The sequence below is a fragment of the Anomalospiza imberbis genome, chromosome 28, assembly GCF_031753505.1.
Source record: "Anomalospiza imberbis isolate Cuckoo-Finch-1a 21T00152 chromosome 28, ASM3175350v1, whole genome shotgun sequence".
NCBI classification, from domain to species: domain Eukaryota; kingdom Metazoa; phylum Chordata; class Aves; order Passeriformes; family Viduidae; genus Anomalospiza; species Anomalospiza imberbis.
The window spans coordinates 613,267-637,655 of NC_089708.1; the positions used below are offsets into that span (position 1 = coordinate 613,267).

General features: G+C 64.9%; 3 protein-coding genes across 3 annotated transcripts in view; 1 reads left to right on the forward strand and 2 right to left on the reverse strand.

The window, feature by feature from the left end:
- Positions 1–24,389, reverse strand: part of EIF4EBP1 (eukaryotic translation initiation factor 4E binding protein 1) — a 56,878-nt gene that overhangs the window by 30,865 nt on the left and 1,624 nt on the right. The window lies entirely within an intron of this gene.
- BRF2 (BRF2 RNA polymerase III transcription initiation factor subunit) lies at positions 1,882–5,736 on the forward strand. The gene is made up of 4 exons (XM_068174654.1): positions 1,882–2,050; positions 2,619–2,678; positions 2,908–3,229; positions 3,720–5,736. Exons 1-4 carry the CDS (start codon positions 1,885–1,887, stop codon positions 4,897–4,899), a joined length of 1,728 nt encoding a protein of 575 aa, XP_068030755.1. The 5' UTR covers positions 1,882–1,884; the 3' UTR covers positions 4,900–5,736.
- On the reverse strand, positions 5,241–23,683 carry ADGRA2 (adhesion G protein-coupled receptor A2). The gene is made up of 20 exons (XM_068174645.1): positions 23,380–23,683; positions 16,381–16,452; positions 13,480–13,551; positions 13,302–13,373; positions 13,080–13,151; positions 12,809–12,972; positions 12,528–12,741; positions 12,088–12,252; positions 11,198–11,399; positions 10,963–11,112; positions 10,671–10,832; positions 10,331–10,540; positions 10,062–10,263; positions 9,640–9,848; positions 9,378–9,505; positions 8,845–8,968; positions 8,603–8,748; positions 8,375–8,464; positions 6,722–8,126; positions 5,241–6,687 (listed from the first exon to the last, which is right to left on the reverse strand). Exons 1-19 carry the CDS (start codon positions 23,598–23,600, stop codon positions 6,926–6,928), a joined length of 3,876 nt encoding a protein of 1,291 aa, XP_068030746.1. The 5' UTR covers positions 23,601–23,683; the 3' UTR covers positions 5,241–6,687; positions 6,722–6,925.

Here is a 24,389-nt window from a genome sequence, read left to right on the forward strand (position 1 = left end):
CCCTGGGATTTACCAGGGCAGGGAGAGTCCATGAAAGGCTTAGAGGGAAGCTGGAAAACCAACAGAGCCCTGCAAAGGACCAAAGCTTCACGAGGACCAAAGCTTAAAGCTTTCCAGCCTTAATTCTATGGAAATAAACACTCCTACCTTTGGAAATTGTTGGGTTATTGGGTCACTCCTGGCCCAGGGGTGAGTTTCTAACTCCATTTCTCTACAGGAAAGCACTTTATTGAGGGACTGGATGGACTCTCACCCTGTGAGCAGTCTGCTTACAGTGTCACAAACCACTGGAGATCTCAAATGCTGTATTTTGTAGCGAGGAGCAGTTTCATAGATGTGCACAGAGATGTAAACATTTATTAGAAAAATCAAAGAAATGCTGTTAATGACATTTCTATTCCTGTTTATCCCTGCTACCAAAGTCTGGAGCTTTACTGGCAGAGCTGTCCCTCATGGGCAGCCTGACCTCAGACAAGCCTTAGGAGCTGAGTCTTGCAAGACTTCAGGTACTTTTATCTCATTTTAGTGTTATTTGAGCAGCGAGGGCGTTCTCTCCTTTCTGCTGTCCCCTCTGCTCTGAGTGAAGGCAGCCTTGGTGGTGGTTTCATTCTGAGTGGTGCTGCCTGGCCTTGCTGGAGCTGCTGCTGCCTCCTGTGCCTGCTCGAGTGAGGAAGATGAAGGATTGATTTGTTTCCTCCTCGTGCCTCTGTGGATCTCTGGACACAGGATCCTGTACCTCACTGATGAACTTGTATTTTAGCCTTCTTCTCCACTGGGAAGAGTGACCTGCACAGAACCAAAGCAATAACTAATATTATTGTTCATAAAATAAATGATGTTATGCTCTTAGCAGAGATGAGGCCTTAGCGCTTGGCACAGCCTCCCCTGGCAGCCTTTCTGTGCCAGCTCCAGCCGTGTGTGCTGGCTGGAGCCCGAGCTGAGCCTCCTGCCCCGGGGCTCCTCTGTCCCGGTGGCTGCAGCTGTGGAGCCTCTCCCCGAGCAGACCCAGGGCTGGGGGCACGGGGGTCCCAGTCACCGACTTGCTCAGCCCCAAAAACCTGGCCCAGCCCTCGTACCTCGTTTTTATTGGCAACACTCGTTAAAGGCTTCCTTTGGTGTGAGGGGACTGGCATTTTACATCCTCAAGGGCCTTCAGAATCAAATCTGTTGTTTAGGATTGAAGGATGCAATGCATGTTCCCTGCTTGTACTCCCTCCTTTTAGCCCAGGCACTGTTTGTTTTTAAACGCCTTTTGGTTTTACGGAACACTAAAATAAAGACACCTGGAACCCAGTGCTCTGACCACCGTGTCTTTGTTCTGGAGGAGCAGCTTCCGAAGGGCCTCGTCCCCTCCTTGTGCCTCTCTGCTCATCCCGCTCCGGGCTCCTTCCATCCCTGCCGCCATCCGCGCGGAGCTTCCTGGTACACACCTCGCGGGCTGGGGAAGCCTGCCGGACGGGCTCGTCCCACCTGCAGAGCCGCGAGTTTCTGCAAAGCACCCGCGGAGACCGCGGAGGGCAGGGCCGCGGCTGGGCCCGCATGGAGCGCTGGCCTCAGGCTGCGGCGGGGATGGGAGGAGGGGGAGGCCATCAGGGCCCCTGGGCCTCCGAGCCGGGGTGCTTGGCGGTTCCCCGCCGAGGAGGACGCGTTGTCCCCTCGGTGCCGCTCCCCCCGCGGTCTCGGGGCCGCCGCCGCCACCGGGCATCCCCGCCGGAACTGGCGGCGGCGGAACGCAGCGTGCACCGGCGGCGCCTCGGCCGGGCGGGCATCGGGACGGACCGCGGGCGGCGCCGCTATTGGTGGGCTCGGGGCGGGCGGCGCCGCTATTGGCTGTTGGCGGTGCGCCCGCGCCAGCGCTCCCCCGGCGCGGCGGCGGCGGCGGCGATGGCGGCGGCGATGGCGGCGCGGGGCCAGTGCCCCGAGTGCGGGTCGGGGTCGCTGGTGGAGGACGCGCACTACGCGCAGCAGCAGCTGGTCTGCGCCGCCTGCGGCTGCGTCCTGTCCGAGGGGCTCCTCACCACCACCTACACCGACGAGGAGCATCTGCGGGGTGCGGTACCGGAACCGGGAGCGTCCGCGCTCGGGGGGGTGCAGGACCGACGGTCCGCAGCTCGTTTGGGCCTCTCCGAGCCGGTCCGAGAAGCGAAGCGCTCCCCGAGCTGTGTCTCGGAGTGCCCGCGGGGCCGTGCCGGGCACTCTCGGGTCAGACCGGCCGCTCCCCTCCCTCCATGCCCCCCAGCACCAGCGGGGCTTTCCATCCCAGGGCACACCCGCAGCACTTCCCGGCCCGGGTCTGGCTTGGAGCCGGTGATGAGCTTTACATTTAAACTGGGCGATCTCTTCTTCTCAAAAGAGATGATTGATTAAAATCTCATTGAAATCTTAGAAGAGCTTTAAGTGCAGCGGAGCAGCCCCGGGGCCGTTGCCTGGCTCTGTCTGGAGGGAATCCCCAGCTCAGAGGAGATCCAAGAGCTCGCTTTTACCTGTGCCGCTCTAACTCAGCGCCCTCAAACAGTTCTGATTGTTGCAGTCCTGTTCTGTGGGCATCTGCTGGCCCCAGATCCACGTCTCTGTCCCTGGATCCCCGCAGGACTGACAGATCCACCTCTGTTTTCCAGAGGTCGCCTATTCCCAGAGCACTGGCCAGAAGGAGCAGCTGAGCCGCTGCCTGCAGCGAGGTAAGAGCAGCTCCTGCACACCCTATCCTCCCTGCCTGCCGCTCCAGTTTGTTTCACCTGCTTCTGTGGTGAAAAAGTGCCCAAATCCCCTGGAGCTGAGCCGGGGGAGGGCACTTGCTGCTGCATCCGGCCGGTGCCTGCCTGCCCTGAGGGACTGGGAGGGGCTTTAGTGCCCGGGCTGGGTGAGCGCTGCCTGCTGGAATTCCTCGCTCCGTGTCTGATCCCGCAGGGATCCGGCGGGTCCAGGACCTCTGCAAGGTGCTGCAGCTCCCGGCCGTGTTCGAGGAAACGGCCGTGTCCTACTTCCAGAGGGCTCTGCAGCTCCCCGCCTTCCACCTGGTCAGCCTGGAGAAGAAGGAGCTGCTGGGGGGCTGCTGCGTGTTCGTGGCGTGCCGCCAGCACCGCTGGCCCCTGACCATGGGCACCGTGTGCTCCCTGCTCTACGCCAGGCAGGAGCTCTTTGCCAGCGTCTACCTGAGCCTGCAGAGGGAGCTGGGGCTCTCGGTGCCCGCCCTGAGCCTGGCAGACCTGGTGACAACGCACCTGAACAGGTGAGGGGGCCCTGCCCGCCCCTTGGAGCCCTCGTTTGTCCTGGCTGGGTGGAGAGGCTGGGGTGTGGCCGTGGGCAGGGCTGAGCTGTGACACAGGTGTGTGCGCTGGGGCTGGGCTGGCTTTTGTCCCTCCCTTGTCACACCTGGGCTGTGATTCTCATCCTGCCCTGTTCTCCTCAGTTTGGAGAGGGCACAGAGGTGCTCAGGGAGGCACCATGGATCACGGGATCCCAGATCTCTGAGGTTGGAAAAAATCTCTGAGGCCGTCGAGTCCAACCCGTGCCCGGTGCCCACCTTGTCACCCAGCCCAGAGCACGGAGTGCCACCTCCAGGGATGGGGACTCCACCCCCTCCCTGGCAGCAATTCCAGTGCCTGAGAACCCTTTCCATAAAGAAACTGCTGCTGGTGTCCACGAGCAGCAGCCACGGCAGGAGCAGGGTGCGTTTGTCCCCGAGGCTCCCCCTGACCGTGGCCCCTTCGCCCCCACAGCTTCCGGCTGGTGCAGCCCACGGCCAGCGTCCCCGCGCCCTTCCTGGAGGACAAGGAGCAGCTGCTGGCCCGGACCATGGCCATTGTGGAGCTGGCCAGTGAGACGTGGCTGGTGACCGGCCGGCACCCCGTGCCCGTGGTCACGGCCGCGGCGTTCCTGGCCTGGCAGTCGCTGCGGCCCGGCCCGCGCCTCAGCTGCCCCTTGGCGCGGTTCTGCCGCCTGGCAGGGGTGGACCTGCCCCCCCCGGCCCACCTCAGGCTCAGGGAGCTGCTGGAAATCCTGCTGGGAATGGCCTCCCAGCTCTCCTGGCTGCGTGGCTTCCGCTTGGACAAGAGAACGGTGGTGAAGCACATCGGGGACCTGCTGCAGCACCGGCTCTTCCTGCTCAAACGCGCCTTCAGCCAGCAGGACGAGCAGGGCCAGCAGGACGTGGCCGCGGGCCAGGGCTCTGGGAGCCAGGGCTCCCTGGACAAGGACTCTGTGAGCCAGGGCTCCCTGGATAAGGACTCTGTGAGCCAGGGCTCCCTGGATAAGGGCTCTGTGAGCCAGGGCTCCCTGGATAAGGACTTCCCAGGCCAGGATTCTGTGAGCCAGGGGTGCCCAGGCCAGGGCTCTGTGAGCCAGGGCTCCCTGGATAAGGACTCTGTGAGCCAGGGCTCCCTGGATAAGGACTTCCCAGGCCAGGATTCTGTGAGCCAGGGGTGCCCAGGCCAGGGCTCTGTGAGCCAGGGCTCCCTGGATAAGGACTTCCCAGGCCAGGATTCTGTGAGCCAGGGGTGCCCAGGCCAGGGCACTGTAAGCCAGGGGTGCCCGGGCAAGGACTCTGTGGGACTGGGCTCCCTAGGCCAGGACTCCCCAAGCCAGGGCTCCCCAGGCCAGGGCTCTGTGAGCCCGGGCTGCCTGGATAAGGACTCCCCAGGCCAGTGCCCCCCCAGCTCTCCCGGGGCGGCACAGCAGCAGGGCTGTCCCCGGGCAGGGAAGCAGCAGCGTGGGGGCAGCCTGAGGCCCCTGCTCCCTCCCTGCCTCATCCACCCCAGGAAAAGGCTGCGGGCGGCAGCTCCGAGCGCTCCGGCCGTGGCAATCACGGGGGACGAGCCCATCTCGGACAGCGAGATCGAGCAGTACCTGCGGAGCCCCGAGGAGATCCGGGCCTTCAGGAAGGCCAAGGCCTGGCCCTGAAGGTGGCCGTGGCCCAGAGGGATGGTTTTGGGACCAGAAGTGTGAAGCCCACCAGGGACAGAGTGGTTGTGCTGCAGGGATAGTCACCCAGGGAATGAAGCTGTGGGGAAGGAGCAGACTGGCTCCTCCTTAATGTGCTGGACCAAAATGGGCTTTCTGTGGAGTGACTGCTTCAGGTTGTGCTACGTTTCTGTTATAAGTAAATAAAAGTGCAGGTGCCAAGTTTTCCAGGGCAGCCTCACCTTGGACTTCTCATTCTTCAGCAGAATGACTTTGTAAGGGTCAAAACTCTGCAGGCCAGGCTGTATTTGAACATGAAGTCTGAGACAAATCACAGTAGATCTTGGCAGATTGGTGTATCTTTAATATATTAAACAAAACATATCTGCTAGAAACATTCTATTCATATAAAAATGCAAAAGACCCCTTTAAAGACATTTCTTTGGCATATTTCCCTCCCCTCCCCCCAGATATTGCAGGAAGCTCTGTTGATATGTCATTCGCTTGTAAACAGACAAAACAAAGTGTAATTAAGAATACAAAGCTTTTTCTCTAATACTGTCACAATGCAGCAAGCAATAGAACCACGGGGCGTCAGCCAGGCTGGGGAGGCTGCAGGAGCTGCACTAATGGTTTAAGCTGTGTTAAATACCAGGGACAATGAAATATTTAAACATTTAATTGGGCAGAGAAGCCGAGGCAGGCAGGGAGTGGCAGGTTAAGCCCCGGGGTTCCCCAGCCCTGTGGGGTGAGTGGATCCCAGGTGAGACCAATCCCCACTAAGTGCTTTTTCCTCCCCTGGCTTGTGGCCCTGCCAGCCCCACGACCCCTCGGAGGTAGCTACGTTATTTAACTCATTTGCAGGTGGGGAAAAACTGAGGCAGGGGAGGCTGGAAAGGGCAGGGGAGGCGCCAGGCTCCCACCTTCCTTCTCTGCTGTGCTGCAGCCTCTCGGCAGCCTGGCTGTTTTACCTGTGTGCTAGGAAAAAGGGAAAATGTGTTTTTCAATGGGAACAATAAGTGCTTATCCAGGTTCCGGCCCTTTGACGGTCTGAAAAAGGTCCCTGATTCCTTGGCATCATTCTCTTGCATTCCCAGGAATGGTCCCTGCTCCCCAGGATGGTCTCTGCCTTCTTAAGAGCAAACCTAGGTATTTTCTGAGCTTGAAGCCTGGATTAAAGACACAGCTGCTCTGGGCCTCTCCCACATCTTGGTCCTTTGGTGCTTTGGCACAGAGGGTCAGTCCTGGCAGCAGCACACGTCTGCCAGCCCACCCCATTGCATGCCTTGAGCCTCTGAGGGCCTGGGAGCATTTTCTGGCTGTGGTTTTAGTGTCTGGAGCCCTTTCTGGCCGTTATTTTAGTGTCTAGCATTAAAGCAGTGCAGACAATCACCTCACCTTGGAGCTGAGGCTCCTCTTACCTTGTGCTTGGCTTTGCAATATGGCTTTGGCACCGCGCCGCCCCCAGGGCTGGCACAGCCAGGAACACTGCAGAGGGAGCAGCTGCTCTCCAGAGACAGTGTGCTCAGGCTGGGGCTGCGCTGCCTGGACGTGAAGGGCACTTGGAGTGGTCCCTCGGTGGGAATATTGCAGTCGTGGCACGGGCAGGCCCCGGCCCAGGGGCGGGAGCGGGGCCCTCGCGTCACCTACGGCTCTGTCTATACATATATACATTCAATAATATAGCTTTGAAAAATAGACATTTCCTCTGTAGAATATAAAATAGCATTTAGGATCAATCTCAAGTGACATGCAGGAGTGATTAAAGCACGGCTGCAATTCCGGCCGCTGGCGGGCGAGGACTGCCTGGAGCCGCCGGCACCGCGGCGGGAAGCTCGGAGCCTCCTCGGGGAGATGGGTGGGCCCGGGATCGTGCTGTGCCCGGGGGGACCGGAGCCCCCGGCTGTGCCGCCCATCCCTGCTAGTGCACGAGGTGATCGCCGCAGCGCTGCCCCCGCCGTGCCCCGAGCAGCTCCGGCCGCGGCTCCCGCAGGAAAACGCTGCGGCCGTCGGTCCTTCCCCACCTTCACACGGTGGTTTCGCTCTTCCAGAGGCCGGTCTTCATGCAGGCCACGCTGTCGGCGCTGGCCAGGTTGATGTCGTACTTGCTGCCCTTGAGGCCGCCGTTGTGGCTGCCCACGTTGAGGGGGTAGGAGCGGCGCTTCGCCTCCCTCTCGGCGCTGCCGCCCGGCCGCAGGTTGTCCCGGCTGCCGCTCCTCCGGCGAGCCTCGGCGAAGTCGGGCACCCGCCGCCCGCCGTCGCTGCCCTCCGAGGGGCTGGGGACCGCGTCCCCGTCCTGCGGCACCCGCGGCCCCGCGCGGCCGCCGCTGGCCGGGCTGGTCCTGCCGCTGGGGTAGCTCTCGGAGTGGCTGTTGTGGAGGCTCCCGCTCTCGCTGGACGGGTGCTCCGAGGGGCCCCGCAGCATTTTCAAGCGGTGGTGCTTCCCGTCCCGGCACGGCTTAGTTCTGCCCCGGTGGCTCCTGCGGCCGTGGAGGTTGCTGGTGTGCCTGACGGGCTTCCCGTCGGCAGCGTCCGGCTCCGGGCAGGGCGCCGGGCGGGATTCCACCTGGCTCTGGGCTACCTGCAGGTTGGTGAGCTTGCAGCGGCCCCCGGCAGAGCCGGCGCTGCTGGGCGAGGAGGAGGAGGAGGCGCCGGAGCGAGCGGCCTCTGGCTCGCAGCCGATGAAGACCTGCGAGCCGTCCTCCGGCCCCAGCCCGGGGTGCACGTAGGCCTGCATGGGCAGCGCGTTCCGGTACGACGGGCAGCAGGAGAACCAGGAGCTGAGCACGTCCCGGCGCCGCAGGCAGTGGTGGACGAAGATGAAGAGCCCCAGCGCCACGGCGGTGACGCCGTAGAGGCAGCTGAAGACGATGCCCAGGTACCAGCGCTGGGACACGGCCATGGCGCCGAACGTCCACAGGGCCACGTACAGGGCGTGGGTGGCCACCAGCGCCCAGAACTGCACCCGCAGAGAGTAGACGCCGTCCCCCTCGGGGCAGGGCGGCCCAGAGTTCAGCGTCACCGAGATGGACCCAGAGTCTGTCAGGAGGTCACTGGTGCCCCCCAGCCGCGGCGCTGGCTCCAGCGGCTCTGGGATGTCTTTCTGGTGCGAGGGTCGGCACTGGAGGCTGAGCCCGGCACAGAGGAAATAAATCCAGGTGACGAGCAGGATGAAAGCCACTGGGACGTAGAAAGCACCCAGGCTGGGCCGCCACACCAGCCAGCAGCTGTATGGGAGGAAAGGGGCTCTGAGGGGCCACGGCGTGGAGCTGCTCGGCCCCCCTGCCCTGACGGCAGGGCTCTGTGGAGCTGTGCCGGCTGCCTGGACGATTATTTCCCGGTATACGGATAACTCTCAGGAAGAAACTCACTGACCATTTTCCAAACTTCTCCAGATTCCCAGTGCCACCAGTTCCCCTGCCCCAGCAGAGGGAGGCCACCCACGTGGGAGGAAGGTTCGAGCAGGCACACTTACTAGGGGTTGTTGTCATGGTAGTTTTGGATGTTGACAGCTGCTGTGATCCCACAGATGATGAGGGGGATCCCGCCGGCGATCAGGTAGAACCTGCGGGGAGGGAAAGTGTCACCGCACACCCGGAGCCCACGGGAGAGCACGGGATGGGCTTGTCCAGAGGATCAAGACCCGCCCCAAGCCCCGGAGTTGACCCCGCGGGGCCGGGGCAGGGGGAAAGGGGGTCCATACCGCAGCATGGGTCTGGGGGCTGCCTGGGACGTGTCCCTGTCCGGCTGCTGTGGCGCTTTCCAGGTCAACTCCTTGTAGAGCACTCGGGCTTTCACTGCCATCCAGAGCAGCGTGGAGAGGGACGAGTAGTGCAAGATGATGCCGACCTGCGGGAGGAGGCCGTGGTTGGGGAGGGGATGCTGCAGCCCCCCCGGTGCCCATCCTGCAGCACCCCACGGTGCTGGGCACTTCCCGGTACCCACGGCCTGGCACACGGCTCGGTAGCCAGTGAGGGTGATGCCTCCCGCGAAGACGGCGGCCGTCATGGCGATGTGGAAGCAGAGGTTAAGCAGCATGTGCCAGCCCTCCCGCGGGATGAGGATGGTGCTGCAAAAGCAAGAGCACAGCGGGCACCTGTGAGCTCCTGCCCGGCCCCGAGAAAGCCACGGCTCCCTTTGGCACAAATCCTGCACCTGGGGGAGGCACCAACAGCCCGTCCCTGGAGCTTGGAGCTCCACGGAGCGTGGCTGGAGATGTACAGGTAACTTCCTGCACACGGGCAAAGGACCAGGACCAAGGGCCACTCGCCAGGCAGCACATTCCCTGAGAATGTGCTTTCTCACTCTCCTGAGAACCCCTGTCCTAAAGGGCCACGTCACTGGATGGCCATGCCTGTACACCTTCTCCTGGCCCTTGGCACCTGGGGAGCTCCTCCCGCTGCTCACAGAGACGCCCAGCCCAGCCCAGCCCAGCCCTGCCCCCAGAGCAGCAGCACAGGCGCTGGATGCTCCCTCACCCGTGGTGGACGATGTAGGTGATGATGGTGGTGAAGAGGCAGAGCAGCAGCACGGCCGTGCAGGTGTACATGGCCGGGTGCAGCACCTCCACAGCGCCTTGCGCCTCGCTGGGGAACCCACTGAGCTCCTGCACAGCACAGCACAGCCCGTCACACCCCACAGCAGCGGCCCTGTGCCCCTGGCCCACTCCACCACCCTCCTGCAGGCCCCACGCTCCCCGCCCTGGCAATGCTCCCGCCCTGCTGCTCGCCCCACACCTACCATGAGCACGGCCACGTTGCTGAGGTGCCGGCAGTGCAGGGAGGTGACGTTGGGCTCGCGGGCGGCCAGCTGGCACCCCTCAGTGCTCCAGCCCCCCATGCCCCCCAGCACCTCGAAGTTCCAGTAGGCAGCCACGGGGTCCGTGCCCTCCCCGGGGTGTCGCAGGGACACAGCCACCGGCTCTGACAGGTTCCCCACTCCACAGCCATCTGCAGCCATAGAGAAACCGGGTCAGCAGGACAAGTGACACCCCTCCACCTGCACCCCCAGAGGGTCTGGGCACAGGGACCCTGCACATCCCTTAGGCGCGCTGCCATCTCCCCATGACGAGCCCAGGGACGGCTCTGTGCTGCGGGAGCACCAGCACAATGCCCCAGGGAGCCCCACGGGGCACCCCAAGCACCCCACCATGCTGCCCTTACAGGTCCCGGTGTAGATGACTGGGGTGGCCACGCTGCGGCGTTTGCCATCGTCGGCGAGGCGGGAGGAGTTCCCGGTGCTGCAGAAGAGTTTCCCATTACGGAAGACCAGCAGCTGGAGCTTGCAGTCGGCCCCCGGCATGGCTGGGGCGGGGCTGGCGAACAGGCTGGGTGGCAGCTGGATGGAGGCCAGGGTGATGCTGTTCTGCGGGTGCACGGTCACTGGTGAGCGGGGGCCGACCCCAGCCCCCCGACCCCCGGCGTTCCCATACCTTGATGTACAAGCTGGTCAGGGAGATGTTGGGTCGCCCCGTGGTGCAGCGGAGCCTGAGCTGCTGGTCGGGCGTGGGCTCGGCCCCCCGCTCGGCCTGGGGGGGTCGTCCTGGGGGCACCCCATCCCACCGCTGGAATGCCACACAGCTCAGCCCCACGTAGCTCTCGGGCTTCACCACGTACGCCTCGAAGGCGATGTTGCGAGAGTTCTGCCAGCACCACGGAGGGATCATCAGCCCTGGCATGGGCACAGACCCCCCTGGCATGGCCAGAGACCCCACCCAGCAGCCCACCCAGCCCTCCTCCCCGAATCCAGCCCTAGCCCGTGCTCCCCCTCACCACTGCTACGTGCTGGGAGTTGCTGCCCAGTGTGTGGGCCGCGATCCTCTCCAGGGAGCGCACGATGCTGGTGCAGGCCTTCTCCTCCTTCTGGGACATCCACAGGATGTGGTCGTCCACCAGCATGATGTTGCTGGCCATCTCCACGATCACGTCTGTCAGCTGGGGACAGCAAGCAGCTCTGCAAAGAGCTACCGCCGTCCCACAAGGAAACACCCCAATTCATGCTTTTCTGCCCCAAAAACACCAGGCTGCACTGGGGCAGGCAGGGGACACCTGCAGTGCTCGTTACCTGCTTGATCTGGTCCACGTAGCCGATAAACTTCTCTATCATCTGGGCCACGTAGAGGACATCAACCATGTCCGAGAAGTTGGCTGCCTCGGCCGTGTAGACGCGGAGCTGGTGAGCCAGGGTCAGGGCGTTGGAGGCATTGATGGGCATCTGCAGGGCGGCATGGCCACGGCAGGGCCACAGTCACCGGCTGGGCCCCCTCCGGCCCGGCCGAGCCCCCGGGCCCCCCACTCACCAGCACGAAGGTGTAGAGCACACGGGTGATGTCGTTGGTGTAGAGGCAGTGGGAGTAGTCGCCGTCCTCCCAGCGCCCGGTGCGGTCACAGCGCCGCCACGCCTGCTTCTCGCCCGCCGAGCCCAGGCCCGCCGGCCCCGCGGCGAACGGGTGCTGCAGGCAGGGCTGGTAGGCCGTGATCCCTGCCAGGGTGCGGGGCCACCTGCGGGCACCCGCACACAGTGACCCCGGGGCAGCCCCGCCCCGAGCCTGCTCCCCCCGTGCGGCCCCTGTGCAGCTCCGCCCGCGGGCACCGCAGCCCCCTCCGCAAGCCGCTGCCGCCGCTGGGCACTGGGGAGGCTGCCGTGGAGCTCCCCCAAAAGCCGCTGCCGCCGCTGGGCTCTGGGGAGGCTGCCGTGGAGCTCCCCCAAAAGCCGCTGCCGCCGCTGGGCTCTGGGGAGGCTGCCGTGGAGCTCCCCCAAAAGCCGCTGCCGCCGCTGGGCTCTGGGGAGGCTGCCGTGGAGCTCCCCCAAAAGCCCCCACCCTCTCCCAGCCCCGTATCCCGCTCGGCTCCGGCCGCGCGGGGGGAAGCAGCGGGCAGTGGGGGGGCACCGCTAATTTAAGCCACATTGACTGTGCCAGTAATTTATATTCCGTAAGGGCCCCGCCGGGGTTACGGCGGGCGCCCGGAGCCTTTCGTCTCGTGCCAGAGAAATTCCAACACCTCTGCTGCTGGAGCCAGGCTGCGCCGCCGGCACGGGAAGCCCTTCAAAAGCTGTGCCGTTAATCGCTACCAGACGCACGGTCACCTGCGGCGAGCAGAGGCCCCTGCACGCACTGCTCACTCTCCGTGTGGCACCGGCCACGTGTGTCCCCCCCTGCCGCGGCACCTGCGCCGCCGCGGCCCCCACCTGAAATCCCCGCGGTTGTTGGTGACCCGCTCGGCAGGGCAGTAGGATGCAGAGGTCTCCAGCACCACGATCTCCACCTTCTTGCTGACGTTGCCCTGGGAGGTGGAGACGGCGCATTCCCACTCGCCGTTGGCGGAGACGTGGATGTTGGAGAGGATGAGCTCGCTGCGGGCACAGGAGAGGGGCTGTCACGGCAGGGCTGCCTCACAGCGATCCCCCAAGCTTGGGGACAGGGGGATGCAGGCCATGAAGCACCAAAGGTGCCCACACTCGGTAGCCCACCCATGGCACGTTGTACCCACACACCTGTGAGTCCTGTGGCCACGAGTGGTCATCCCCGTCCCCATACCATCCCTGTCTCTGTCCCCATCTCAAACCCAATTCCATCTCCATCCCAGTCCAGATCCCATCCCCATTCCCATCCCGGCCCCATCCCTAACCTGGTGATGAAGGTGCAGTCGTGGATGAGACTCTCCTCCACGATGACGCCTGTCTGCTCATCCTCCTGCACGGGCTCGCGGTTGTGGAACCACCGGATCTGGGTGCTGTTGTCCAGGTACGTGGCCGTGCACTGGAAGGGCAGCCGGTCGCCCTGGAAAACCACCTGGCGCAGCGACGGGATGAGGTGGTGGGTGTGCAGCTCCGGGGCTCCCACTGCGGGGGACACAGGTGAGCCCACGCCGCCGCCGCCGCCGCCGCCCCCGCCCCAGCCCCGGCTCACCGCAGCGGAGCTGCCCGTCCCGCGCCCCTCGCAGGGCCACGCCGCGCAGCTGCCGGGGGAAGGCGCACGCCGTCCGCTCTGAGATCTGCGCCGGCCGCTCGCGGGCCCAGCGCAGCACCCAGCGCAGGTTGCAGTCGCATGTCAGGTACTCGGTGCCAAAGTCCCTGCAAGGGATGGTGTCACGGGGCACCCGCAGGGCTGGGGCACTCGCCGGCCCTGCGACCCTCAGTAGGGGCCCCCCGGGCGCTGAAATCCCCGGGCACCAACTCACACGGCTTTCAGGGAGGGGAGCTCGTCAAAAACACCGGGCGGGAGGCTGGAGAAAATGTTTCCGGACATGTTCCTGCGGGACAGGAGAGAAAGATGGTATGGAGGTGGCCAGGGAGCTGCTGGGAGAGGGGACACTCCCAGGCCCCTTCATGTGCCTGCACACCCCCTCGCTCTCAGGAGAAGGGGACAGGGCTGGCCAGGGTGTCTCCAGGGAGCCACTTACAGTCGGAGGAGGTTGAGGAGGCCCTGGAAGACGCTGGCACTCAGGCAGCCGATGCGGTTGTTGGAGAGGTCCCTGCGAGGTGAGTGGAGGGGCCATCAGGGCTGGGGATGCCCCACTGTCCCCGTTGTTGTCCCCAGGGCCAGCCCCGGGGCGTCCGAGAGGCTGCACCGGCACTTACAGCCGCTTCAGCTCGGGGAGGCCGAGGAAGGCGCCTGGCTGGACTGTGCTGATCAGGTTGTTCTTCAGGTCCCTGCGGGGAGACAGGCACGGCTCTGGGGGTGTGCTGCGGGGAGCCCCATCTCCAGGAGACACAGCACCGGGGGCACGAGCACACCCCTTCCACCCCCGCCCCCATCCCCTTCTTGGCCCCCCCAGGCGCTGCCCACTCCCTGCGGGGGCCTCATGAGCAGTTTCTCCATCCTATTTCTCTCTCGTTATCTCTCTGAGGGATGCAGGGAAGGCGCATCCGCTGCCCCCGGGGGGATGCCAGCCCCTGGGCACACCCTGGGTGCCCTGCGGAGCATCGAGTGTCCCCGCACGCTGGCACTGGCTGCTGGCACCGGCCCCGCATTGCTTCCGGAGCAGCCGTATCCCGGCGGGTTATCTCCTGCGTGCGGGATAAGAGCACGGCCCCGGACAGGTCCTTTGAGCAATTAGCTTGATTGCGGGCGCACATCTAATCAGCGACTCGCCTGGCACACACCTCGCGGGGCAGCTGCCGGCAGAGCGGGGAGCACTGGTGGCATCGGCCGCTCTGGCCAGCCCCTGGGACCCGCGGCAACTTCTGCTGAGCACCGGCGCTGTCCGGGAGAGGAAATGGGATCCATACGGATCTGTGTTTATTTATAGCAGTCTCCGCGGAGATCGCCGCTTGGTCTCCCGCTGCTCTGCCTGCGGCCCTGGGGACACCCCGTGAGCCACAGCCCTGCTGGAGGGCCGCAAACCAGCGGCCGGGATGGGGAGCTCTGCGACCCCTTCCAGCAGACCCGGGATGCGAGGGGGGAGTCCCGCCGGCGGGACGAGAAGGGCCCCTCGGCGAGAGGAAACGCAGCCGGCGTCATCCCGGCCCTCCGGGCTGATGCAACAGCCGCGCCTGCCGCTCCCGGCGCTGCTGACGGACAGACGCGCGTCCCGGCAGCTGCCGCGGCCGGCAGGGCAGACAGGTGTGCGGGCAGGTGTGCACAGGTGAGCGCTGGTGCTGAAAGAACAGCTCCACTCACCTGCACCGCCGCCTGCACCAACAGGAGCCCCCTTGCCACAAACACCCGTCCTGCAAACCCCCTGGCTCGTGCCCAGGGCGACCACCGCTGCCGGCCCCCCGTCCAGCTGGGCTTCCCAGGGACTCCCACCCCCAGAGCACCCCCAGCACACCCTGCCAGCCAAAAGACATCCGGTGACAAAACCTGCGGCCCCCGGCTCAGGTCTGGCGGGTCTGGGTGCTGCAGGGACCACCAGCCGGGGATGGGACCCGCCGGGGACCGTGCTGGGCCCCAGGGGCTTGCAGCCAGCCTGGCGCTCGGCCAGCGGCAGCCTTCCTCACTCAGGCACTTCCTCCCGCGGGCCGGGCCGGGGCTGCTGCTGCTATTTCCGATAAGGCTCCTCTTTTCCCTACTCTGCGCATTTGCCTTTGCATTTCCTGCAGTCCCGAGCCCCCTCCTCCCCCAGCCAGTGGCACGAGAGCCAGCAGTGGCTCAGTGCCACGTGTGCGCGGGGACACCCCAGCACCACATGTGCATCGGGACCCCGATCACCACGAGAGCACAGAGACCCCCACTGCAGCAAACCCTGGTGGCCCCAAGGACCTGAGCCATCCTGATTCACTGCCCCGAGCACACTGGGGTGAGCCCACAACTCCCTGTGCACCCACTGCAGCCCAGCAGACAGACGGATGGACGGACAGAGTCCATCCCTGTCCCTGCTGTCACCCACCGAGCCCCCTCGCATCCCCCCAGGGCCGTTCCCAAGCGGGGCTCTGCTAATGAGCCGCTGCCGCATACCGTCCCCACTCAGACTCATTAATCTCATTACGCCGCTACAAATCACTGCAGATGCCAAGCCAGGGGGGAGGTGGTCCGTGGGGGCACCCCTGACATCCAGAGAATGGGCTCTCCCCACTGTGCTGGGACCCCAAAGCCCCCCCGGTGGGTGCCAGGGTGGGCGGGGGCCTTGCCAGCCCCGGGCTGGGAAGCGAGGGGCCCCGCAGCCCCCACGGTGTCCCCGCCATGCCAGCACGGGCTCTCCATGGGGCACGTCTGCGCCACGGCCCCAGAGCGACCCGATGAAAACAATTCTGGCTCCTGTCGAGGGCAATCAGGCGCGGCACAGCGCGATGCGGCCGGCCGGGGTGGGGGAGCGCTGCCCACCTGCCCCAGGCCCCCTCTGGCCCCGTGGTGAACAGGAGGTGACCTGGGGCAGCTGCTCTCCCAGGATATGGCGACCTTTAAGGGCATCCCCGGGCACACGGGGGCTACAGAGCCATGCTCCTTCCCGTGTCCCACGATCTCTCCCGCTCACGAGGGTGCAGTGCCCGGAGCAGGAGGTGACCCCACACTCTGACCCCTGCTGGGGAGGACTCTGCTACGTGGGATGCTGTCCCTAAGGTGAGTGCTTTTCACTCACCCCAAAAACCGTCCCGTGGGGGTTTCCACGGGAGCCCGCAGAGCGCAGGAATGCGCGAGACCCTCGCAGGGCCGCGGCGGGAACAAAACACCCTCAGTGCCGGTCCCCGCGCCTGCATACCTACAGATCAAACCCATATGGGGGCCATAAATCTCCCCTTCTCGCAGCTCCCTCCATAGAGATGCCTTTCATGGAGAGATAAGAAAGTTGACTTTGTTCGGGGGGACAATGTCTCTTTTCATACTGGCCCTCATGGAGGGGCCCTCCCGGCGCCTCCCGCCCCACTGCAGCTCCTGGGGTCCCCGGGATGCCCGGGGGTGCCAGTGGCAAATTCTGCGCTGCAGTGCCGCTCCTGCTGCAGCACATCAGGGGCAGAACGCGAGTGATGGTGCTACCACCCACCGTGGAAGCCCAGCCTGCACTCCACTGCCCCCCACCCTCCTGCCCGAGCCCCACTCACAGCTTCTCCAGAGCCTGCAGCCCGAAGAAGGAGCCGTTCTCCAGCACTGTGATCTTGTTGTTGCTCAGCAGCCTGTGGGAAGAGCAGAGGGAGAGGGGCAGCCCCGTTACCCCACCTGCCAGAGCCCCCCAGCCGTGCCCTGGTGGCCCAGGAGCTGGTGGGGAGGGAGGACAGGCAGACAGACCCCCACAAGCGGCCACGCCCTGGCTGTGCCCCTGCGGTGGTGGCCACCGAGGTGTCCCCTCCAGGGGCAGGCTTGCACGGCCAGGTGGGAACAGGGAATGCAACGGCCATGTGGGGATGCAGGAGCTGTGCTGGGATGCTCTGCGTGGTCCTCATGCCATGGACCACACGGGCTGACTGCCATGGGATCCCCGCGCTGGCTCTTGGGGCATCACCTTGGTGCGAGGAGTTACTGGTGCAGGAGGTGACCCCCACCCCAGCACCAAGGGGCCCCCAGCTCCTGATGGTCATTGTGGCTATTCCAGGAGCCTTCCAGCAGTGAGATTTAACCCCAAAATAAACAGCTTTGCTGACCAAAGGGCCCCTCGCGGGGTGATGGGAGTGGACCAGCTACCCGGCGATTCAGCCAGGAGCTCATTAAAGCTCGTTAGCGCAATTAGCAGAGCCAGACCCCGCTCTCGGGGACCAGCGTTGCCTCCCCGGAACTCCCGGGCGGGCACCGGCGACGCCAGCGTCGGCAAAGCGACCCAGAGACGGAGCGGGGGCAGGCGGCAGCCGGGCCGGGAGGGCATCCTGGAGGCCTGGCCGGGGGAGCGGCTGGAAAAAGGGCTCATTGAGGGCCGGGCCGGGGCTGTTTACACACGGGCGGGCCCGGCGGCCGGGCTGAATGGCCGCTCTGTGCTGCCGCCCGGCCCCTCCGGACGCGCTGCCCGCGGAGCCGCCGCCGCGCTCGGCCCCGGGCAGGACCGGGACCGGGACCCGCAGCCCCCGCAGGCTGGGTGGGAGGGAAGGGCCGGGGTCTGCCAGCGCAGCCTCGAATCGTGTGTTAATGAGGAGCCGCCACCGGGCACCGGCGCGTCCGCGGGCCCCTGGACCCGGCCGGCGGGGAGCGGAAACGTCCGGCGGCCCCGACAGCTGCAAATTGCTTCCACACGCCGGCGGCCGGAGCTGCCACGGCCAGGGCCATGCCTGGCCCTCCCCTCCCCACCGGGAGCACTCCTTGCGGGGCTCGGCTCGCCCCAGCTCAGCCCAGGGCCCTTCCCAGAGCAGGGGACAGCTTCCAGGGATGTTTCCATCGCTCCTGGCACGGCCCCGGCAGCCCGTGGCGCGCCCCAGTTCCTCGCCACGGCATCGGTAGGGGCTGTTGCTCAAGGCCGTGCTGTCCCCGAGGGCTCCAAGAGGTTTTCATTCCAGCGGCAGGAGATTTCACAGCCGAAGGCACGGGCTGTGCCGGGGAACGCAGCTGCGGCCGAGCTCCGGCGTGGTGGCAGAACCGGAGCCCAGACCCGCACCCCGCTGGTTCCCAGCCCTCGGCCGAGCCCCGGGGGGCCTCGCTCAGAGCCCCGGGACCTCTGCACCTCTGCCATAACACCACAGCTCCCGCCTTCAAAGGCGGCGCTCCTGACTTCCAGCAGCAGCGGCTGCACCTGGGATCTGCCGCCCTACCCGAGGCCACCCGGCCGGGGGCAAAGCCACCCCCGGAGCCCCTCCAGAAAAAGGCCGGGACCCCCGCACGGCTCAGGGCACCCTGAGCTGCCCAGGTCTGTCCTTTCTCAAGGAGAAGAGATCCTTGACTAAAAGGAGGGCTTGGCACAAAAGTGTTGTGCTGACAGTGACAGTTTGCCCAAAATTTTTCCCCCAGTAAAACTTTTCCTGGGTAGGGATCCTGGCTCTTTTCTTCCCTGTCCTACAGAAGTCATCTGGGTCGCAGTCCCCAGTTACAACCCACATCCTCCAACACGGGTTTGTTTTGTTTTCTCTAGTTTCATGGAGATTATGTTCCAAATTGTTTTCTGTTTGGGTTTTTTAGGGATTTTTGTTTTTGTTGTTTTTTTCCCCAGGAAATTCTCATCAGGCTCCATGGCACTTTCCATTCCCACATGTCCACAGGCAGCAGAGCTATGTGTGGGTCCTTGGCACTGTCCCCTTACCGGATATTAGCTGAGCACCCCCAAAATACAATGGGATCAGTGAGCCCCCGACCCAACCCAGCCCACGGGGGTCACGGGCCAGCAGCCCCTGAGCCACGCTGGAGGCCCAGCTGTGGGGACGGATCCAGAGCCCCCCACTGCCTTTCAAACCCTGAGAGCTGCCCTGGGAGGAGGGATCAGCTGGGGGGAAGGGGGTGCGGGGCTATAAGCCCCCAGCTCACCGAGGCCAAGCTGCTGTCGCTGGGCTGCGAGATCCAGGCAGGGCTTGCAGTGGTTTCCCACATGCTCCCCGAGGTCTGGGGGTGCAGAGGGGGCCCGGTGCCCTCCCATCCCACCCATCTACAGGCTCGGCAGGCCATGGAAACAGAGCTGTGGCCTCTGGAGCTGTTGCTCATCTCCCAGCTCAGGCTGGGACCCCTCGGCTCAGCAGGAGCAACCCCCAGCCCAGTCCCAGAGGGAGGGAGTGCTGGGGATCCCTCTCACCCCCAGGCCTCGGTGCACTCCAGAACCCTCCCGCCTCCTTCGGGAGCGGCTCCCTCACCCTGCCCGGTGCCCGGGACCCTCCGGCCCCGCGGGCGGGGGGCTCCTGCCGGGTCAGCCCCGCCACGGGGACAATAATCGGCTAATTGAGCGGCGGCTGGAAAAGTCCCTCTGGACAATGCGGGGATTAAGGACTGGAGCATGGAGTCAAACGGAAACGATGGGGGATGCGTGGTGGGGATGGCGGGGGGAGCCCCAAGGAGCATCCTCCCATCCCGGGGATCCAGCCTGGAAGGGGTGCTCCAACCCCCCCGCGCCAGGGCTGTGCGGGCTTGGAGCCCTCGAGGCTGCCGGCAGAGAGATACAGATCCCTTCTTCTTCTTCTCCTCTTTTTTCATCTCAAAAAGAGGAGCCAAAAGTGAAAAAAACAAGATTGTTTTTTCAAGCGTGCTGGAATCCACTTGGATAAATAACAGCTCCAGAAACTGGGCTGCTGAAACAATAAACTTCCTCTGGACCCAACCAAAAAAGGACGCGGGGAGACGGTGGCTCCCCAGCCCGGGCAGGGGAGGCAGCGGCGTTCCTGGGGGGCCGCGCTGGGGGCGGGGACCGGCCCGGCTCTGCTCTCCAAGTGCATTAATTCAAAGCATATGCCGGGAGCAGATACGGCGCAGGCTGCGCCCCGAGCACGGCTCGCTGCTCGGCACAGGGATTTCAAGAAGGGAAAAGAGGGGCCCCGGGGCTGCTGAGAGGTGCTGAAGGCTCTGGCAATGAGAAAGGCTCTGGGGGCGGCAGGATCACGGGGGGGTGGGGGGCACACAGCAACCTAGAGGGACCCCACGGAGTCCCAGGGGGACTCTGCAGCATCCCAGAGGGGCTCACAACATCCCTGGGGGGAACCCACACTCCAGCAAGGACCCCACAGCTCCCAGAAAGAACCTTGCATCCCAAAGGGGACCCACATCTTGGGGGATCCCCCCCTCCTTGCTTTGTTTGGGTGTTTGGGGGCTCTTCCCCTCCCTGTGCCTTGCCTGGGCGTTTCCTCCAGCCTCACGTCATGCCGGGCTATTTTGGATGGTGAAAATTATTGTTCCAACCCTCGGCTTTTGTTAGCACAGGAAAAATAAGCCCTGGAGAGAGGGCGAAGCCTCCCGAGCCAGCCTGGGCCGGGATGCTCCGACGCACCGGGCAGCACCACGACCTACAGCGCCTGGAAAACCCAAACCTGATGGTGCCGCAGCCCAATAAACAACAAATAAAAAGCTGAAGAAGTCTTGAGAAAGAAACCATCTGCAGGGCCTAGCATAGAGCAGCCTTGGAGCAGGGAGTTCAAGTAGAACTGGAAATTGGTCATAAGTCAAAGTCCTCTATTCCCTGCAGACAATCTGTAATTTCAGTGCAATCAAGCTGTGCACATAAATGAGGCTTGTGCTGGGATTCCACATCTGGAAGAGGTTTGGGCTCCCGCCCGTGTGACAGCGGGGCTGGCCCAGCCTCTCCAGCCCTCGTTAGGGATGTGGCGCTTTTTCCACGGGGCGATTAGCACAGGGGTCAGCTGGGGGGGATTAAAGCCTCGTTAATCCCTGTCTGCAGCACCCCGGCACCTCACAGCCACGCTGGAGGGACGGCCCGAGAGGTGACAAATCCCCCTGTCCTGACTGGAGCAGGATGTGGGGCTGGGGCCACGCTGTGCCCCAGGCTGCACTGGTGCCAGCATTGCCAGCGCAGCCAGGTGACCCCTCTGGGGCCACGGGTCAGAGCGGGGTGACAGCCCAATGTGCCGAGCCTGGCACCCCTCCTTCCTCCCTGCCGGGAGCTGGGCACAGGAATGACCTGGCTATAAACTGGGGTGGGTGTTGGAGAGCACACACCGGGAAACCTCTGCTGGGGCTGTGGGCGATGTGTGGGCATCACCCCCCTCCCCAGACCCACAGCCTTCCCTGGAGATCCCTGCGAAGGGATGAGGGGAGAGGAGCCACAGCTCTGCTCAGCAGACACTCCCCATCAGCCACCAGCACGTCCCCTGGGACACTGGGGCCGTGCCGAGCCCAGCAGTGGCTGCAGGGCAGGTCCCTGGGGCCACAGGCACCCGCCACCCCTTGTCCTTGGTCCCCCATCCCTGCCCTGCCCGGCCAGGGCGATGCCAGCACGCGTTTCTCAGGCGCGGGGGGTAAATGCGCAGCAGCTGCAGCGCAGGATTCCTCAGTGCAGGCTGATAATTAAAGATAAATAAAGGGAGAGTGTGGGAAAAGCCAAATGGGAGGCGGGATGAGGGACCCACGGCGTGACAGACCTCCTGCAGCCACTGAAGCTTCTCTGGCCGCCCGCCTGTCCCCAGCCTGGACAGCTGGACCTGCGGCCGGGCCAGCGTCCCTCCCGCCTGGCGGCTGCTGGGAAGAGCCTCCCCCGTGCTGAGCACTCCGGCACTCCTGATTCCAGGCTGGACCGGATGAGCGCTGGAACACGGCTCTGCTTTGAAGTGTCACTGCCCCAAACACATTTCCTGCAGCAGGGGCAACAGCAGTGCTGAGCACCCTGAGGGACAGAGGGGACCCGAGCACCCTGGGGGACAGAGGGGACCTGAGCACCCTGGGGCACACGTAGGAGCCCTGCTCACACCCAGCTCATCCACAGAATTCAAGATTTGGCTGTCCCCAGCAGGATATCCCCAAGGCACGTGCAGCCCTTGCCGCATGCCTGGGCCCCTCCACTCCCTGCCCGCACCCCAGTGGCTCCAGGAGACGCTCCCAAAGTCGGAGCCTCTGGTTTTGATTGTTCCATCTGGAAAGGGTTTGGAATAAATCATGTTTACTGCACGAGACCAGAGCCAGGGTCACCGCATATTTGTAGGTTTCTGCCTACGCCTGTAGGTTTCATGTCACGTTTTAGTGGGATCGTGTAATGCCCTAATGCTTCTGCACGGTCATCCCGGCCCCTCCAAGGGAGCCCTCAGCACAGGCAGCACAACCCCCTGCCTCGCTGGGAACAGCTGGGGAGGGCACTGGAGCAGGCCTGGGATGTGGGATGGGATGCTTTTCCCAAATACAAACTGACAAAGGACCGAACGTCCCCATTTGTGCTTGCGAGGGGCTGACACACAAGGAACAGCCACAAGAGTAAAGACATGAAGAGCAAAGCTCACAAGTGTGATGGAGAGCCCAGCTGTCACCTGCCTGAGGCCCCCCAGTGTCCCCCACCGAGGGAAGCCCGACACCCATCAGCGCTGCTGTTCTGGGACAATTTATGCTTTTAGTGTGGCCGTTGCACTCAGGCCCTGCTCACGGCATCACCCTGTAGCACCGGCGCGCTCATGGCCACACTGCACATGGGGACAGCGGTGCCAGTGGGGTCACCTTCGCTGCCACCATCACCCCAAAGCAGCAAGCAGCACCCGAGAAACCAGAGCAATGGCAACACGGCCCACGGGTTCGGGCATGTGAGAGCAGACAGGATGAGGCAGCCCCCAAGCCCAACCTCTGCAGCGCCCCAGCCACCCCAGGCAGGAGGGCAAGGTGGGAGCCGTGGCCACGGGCAGGCAGCACGGCCACCCTGCCGGGACAACGCTCCGGGGGGAAAGCCACGCTCCCCCCAGCTGCAGAGCTTCCAGCCCAGCCTCCAATCCAGATTTTAATTCAAACATCTCCTCTGGAGTTATAAATAAACCCTGCAGCGAGCAGCACACGGCTGCCAGCTCCAGCCGAACCCCAACCCCCGGCACGGGGGCCGCGAGGAAGAGGAGCCTTTACGGATCAAGCAGCAGCGTTAGAACCTCTGCACAAACGCCAAACCTATTAACCGCTCCTGATGGCCTCTCAGTAAACATTTCCAGGGACAGCAGTCACTTTCAAACAAAAACATGTTCCCCAGCAAGCAGAAACGCTGCGGAGGGAAGCAGGAGAAGGAGCCCGTTTCCTGGATTTCCACCTCACGTCCGCACCAGCCCCGCTCTGTCGCCGCGCCGTGCGGACAGCGGGGTCCCCCCGGCAGCCCAGAGCCACGACACCCCTTTAACGCGATTTAAACCGCGCTACGCAGCACCGAGCGACGCTTTCGCGGGTGCAGAGTCGCTTACTGAGAGGAAAAAGTAATTTCACTGCGCTCCGGACCCCGCGGGGCTTCACGCCCAGCCCCGCGTCCCCGGTTCCCGAGTCCCCGCAGCATCTGCCCGGCACGGGGCGATGCGGGGGCTCCCCGCCGCGCAGCTCCAGCACGGAGAGGGCTCAGCGCGACCCACGCGTGGGCTCTCGTCCCGCTCAGAGTGCCCCGGGGCAGCGGGCGTGGGGCGGCAGCGCGGCCGGGGCAATGCCGGGCCGGAGGGAGATACCCTGGGGGAGATGCCGGGGGCAGGGGGGCGATGCCCGGGGCCGGGTGCGACGCCCGGGACGCTGCCGCTCGCGGTACTCACAGCGTGACGGTGCCCTCGGGCAGCAGGCGCGGCTCGGGCGGCGCGGGGAGCCCCCCGCCGCTGCAGACCACCCTCCGCCGGGGCGCGCCGGGGCCGCCGCCCGCCTTGGCCCGCTCGGCCGCGCACTTGCAGCCCAGGCTGAGCGCGGGGCAGCTCCGCGCACCGGCCCCGGGGCCGCTCAGCGCCGCCGCCAGCAGCACCAGCGCCGCCGCCCGCCGCATGGCCCCGGCCCCGGGCCACGGCTACGGGCTCCGGCTCCGCGCCCGCCGCCGCCCCGCTCCCCGGGGCGGCTCCGGCGGCGCCGCCTCCCCCGCTCGCCGCGCTCCGCCGCCGGCCCTGGCGCCTCCCCCGGCCCGCCCCGGCCCGCCCCGGCCCCGCCGAGGGCAGCGGCTCGGCCCCCCCGACGGCACCGGCGTGGAGGAGCGGGGGAAACCGCACGGGGCAGAGCGGGACCTCCGCGGGCAGGAGCCCGAGCCCCGTGGGGTCCCGCAGGACCGAGAGCCACGGTCCCCAGCTCCCGCGCCAGCCCCGGAGGGCTCCGGCTGCTCCCACCCCGGGGCCGAGCTGGGGCCCGTGTGGCCACCCTGCGGTGCCTCGCTGCGACATTCCGGCTGTGACAAGCACAGGGCGCCGTGTCGGGGGTGGTGACACACACGTGGGCCCAGCAGATCTTTGTGTGAGTTTTCTGGGAGTTTTGTGGCGTCCCACTGCCTGTGGGACCCCGGGACCCCGCGCCTGGAGGAGCTCCCGGCACAAACTCTCTGAGATCACTCCGTGGTCACGCTGTCCTGTCCCCTCCCAGCCCGCGCTCTGCAGTTAACACTCGTCCTCCTCGGCTTCCCTGTTTGCTTCGCTGCTTTTCTCACTAAGTTCAATATTTTTCTTCCCGCTCCCCCCTCCCACGTCCCCGCTGCCTCTCGCCTGACTCCAGCCCTCTCGGCCGCCCGGGGCTCGGCTTCTCCGAGGCCACGGCTCGCTGCAGCGCCGAATCAAAAGGGATCAAAAGCCGG

What these genes read in the sequence shown, in the direction of transcription:
- ADGRA2 (XM_068174645.1), bottom strand. Translation starts at nt 23,600, where the DNA reads ATGCGGCGGGCGGCGGCGCTGGTGCTGCTGGCGGCGGCGCTGAGCGGC. An exon ending in CTGCAGGCTCTGGAGAAGCT is followed by an intron (nt 13,552 to 16,380) that starts GTGAGTGGGGCT and finishes GTCTCCCCGCAG; the next exon opens with GGACCTGAAGAACAACCTGA. An exon ending in ACTCCCAGCACGTAGCAGTG is followed by an intron (nt 10,541 to 10,670) that starts GTGAGGGGGAGC and finishes TGGTGCTGGCAG; the next exon opens with AACTCTCGCAACATCGCCTT.
- BRF2 (XM_068174654.1), top strand. Translation starts at nt 1,885, where the DNA reads ATGGCGGCGGCGATGGCGGCGCGGGGCCAGTGCCCCGAGTGCGGGTCG. An exon ending in GAGCCGCTGCCTGCAGCGAG is followed by an intron (nt 2,679 to 2,907) that starts GTAAGAGCAGCT and finishes CTGATCCCGCAG; the next exon opens with GGATCCGGCGGGTCCAGGAC. An exon ending in GTGACAACGCACCTGAACAG is followed by an intron (nt 3,230 to 3,719) that starts GTGAGGGGGCCC and finishes TCGCCCCCACAG; the next exon opens with CTTCCGGCTGGTGCAGCCCA.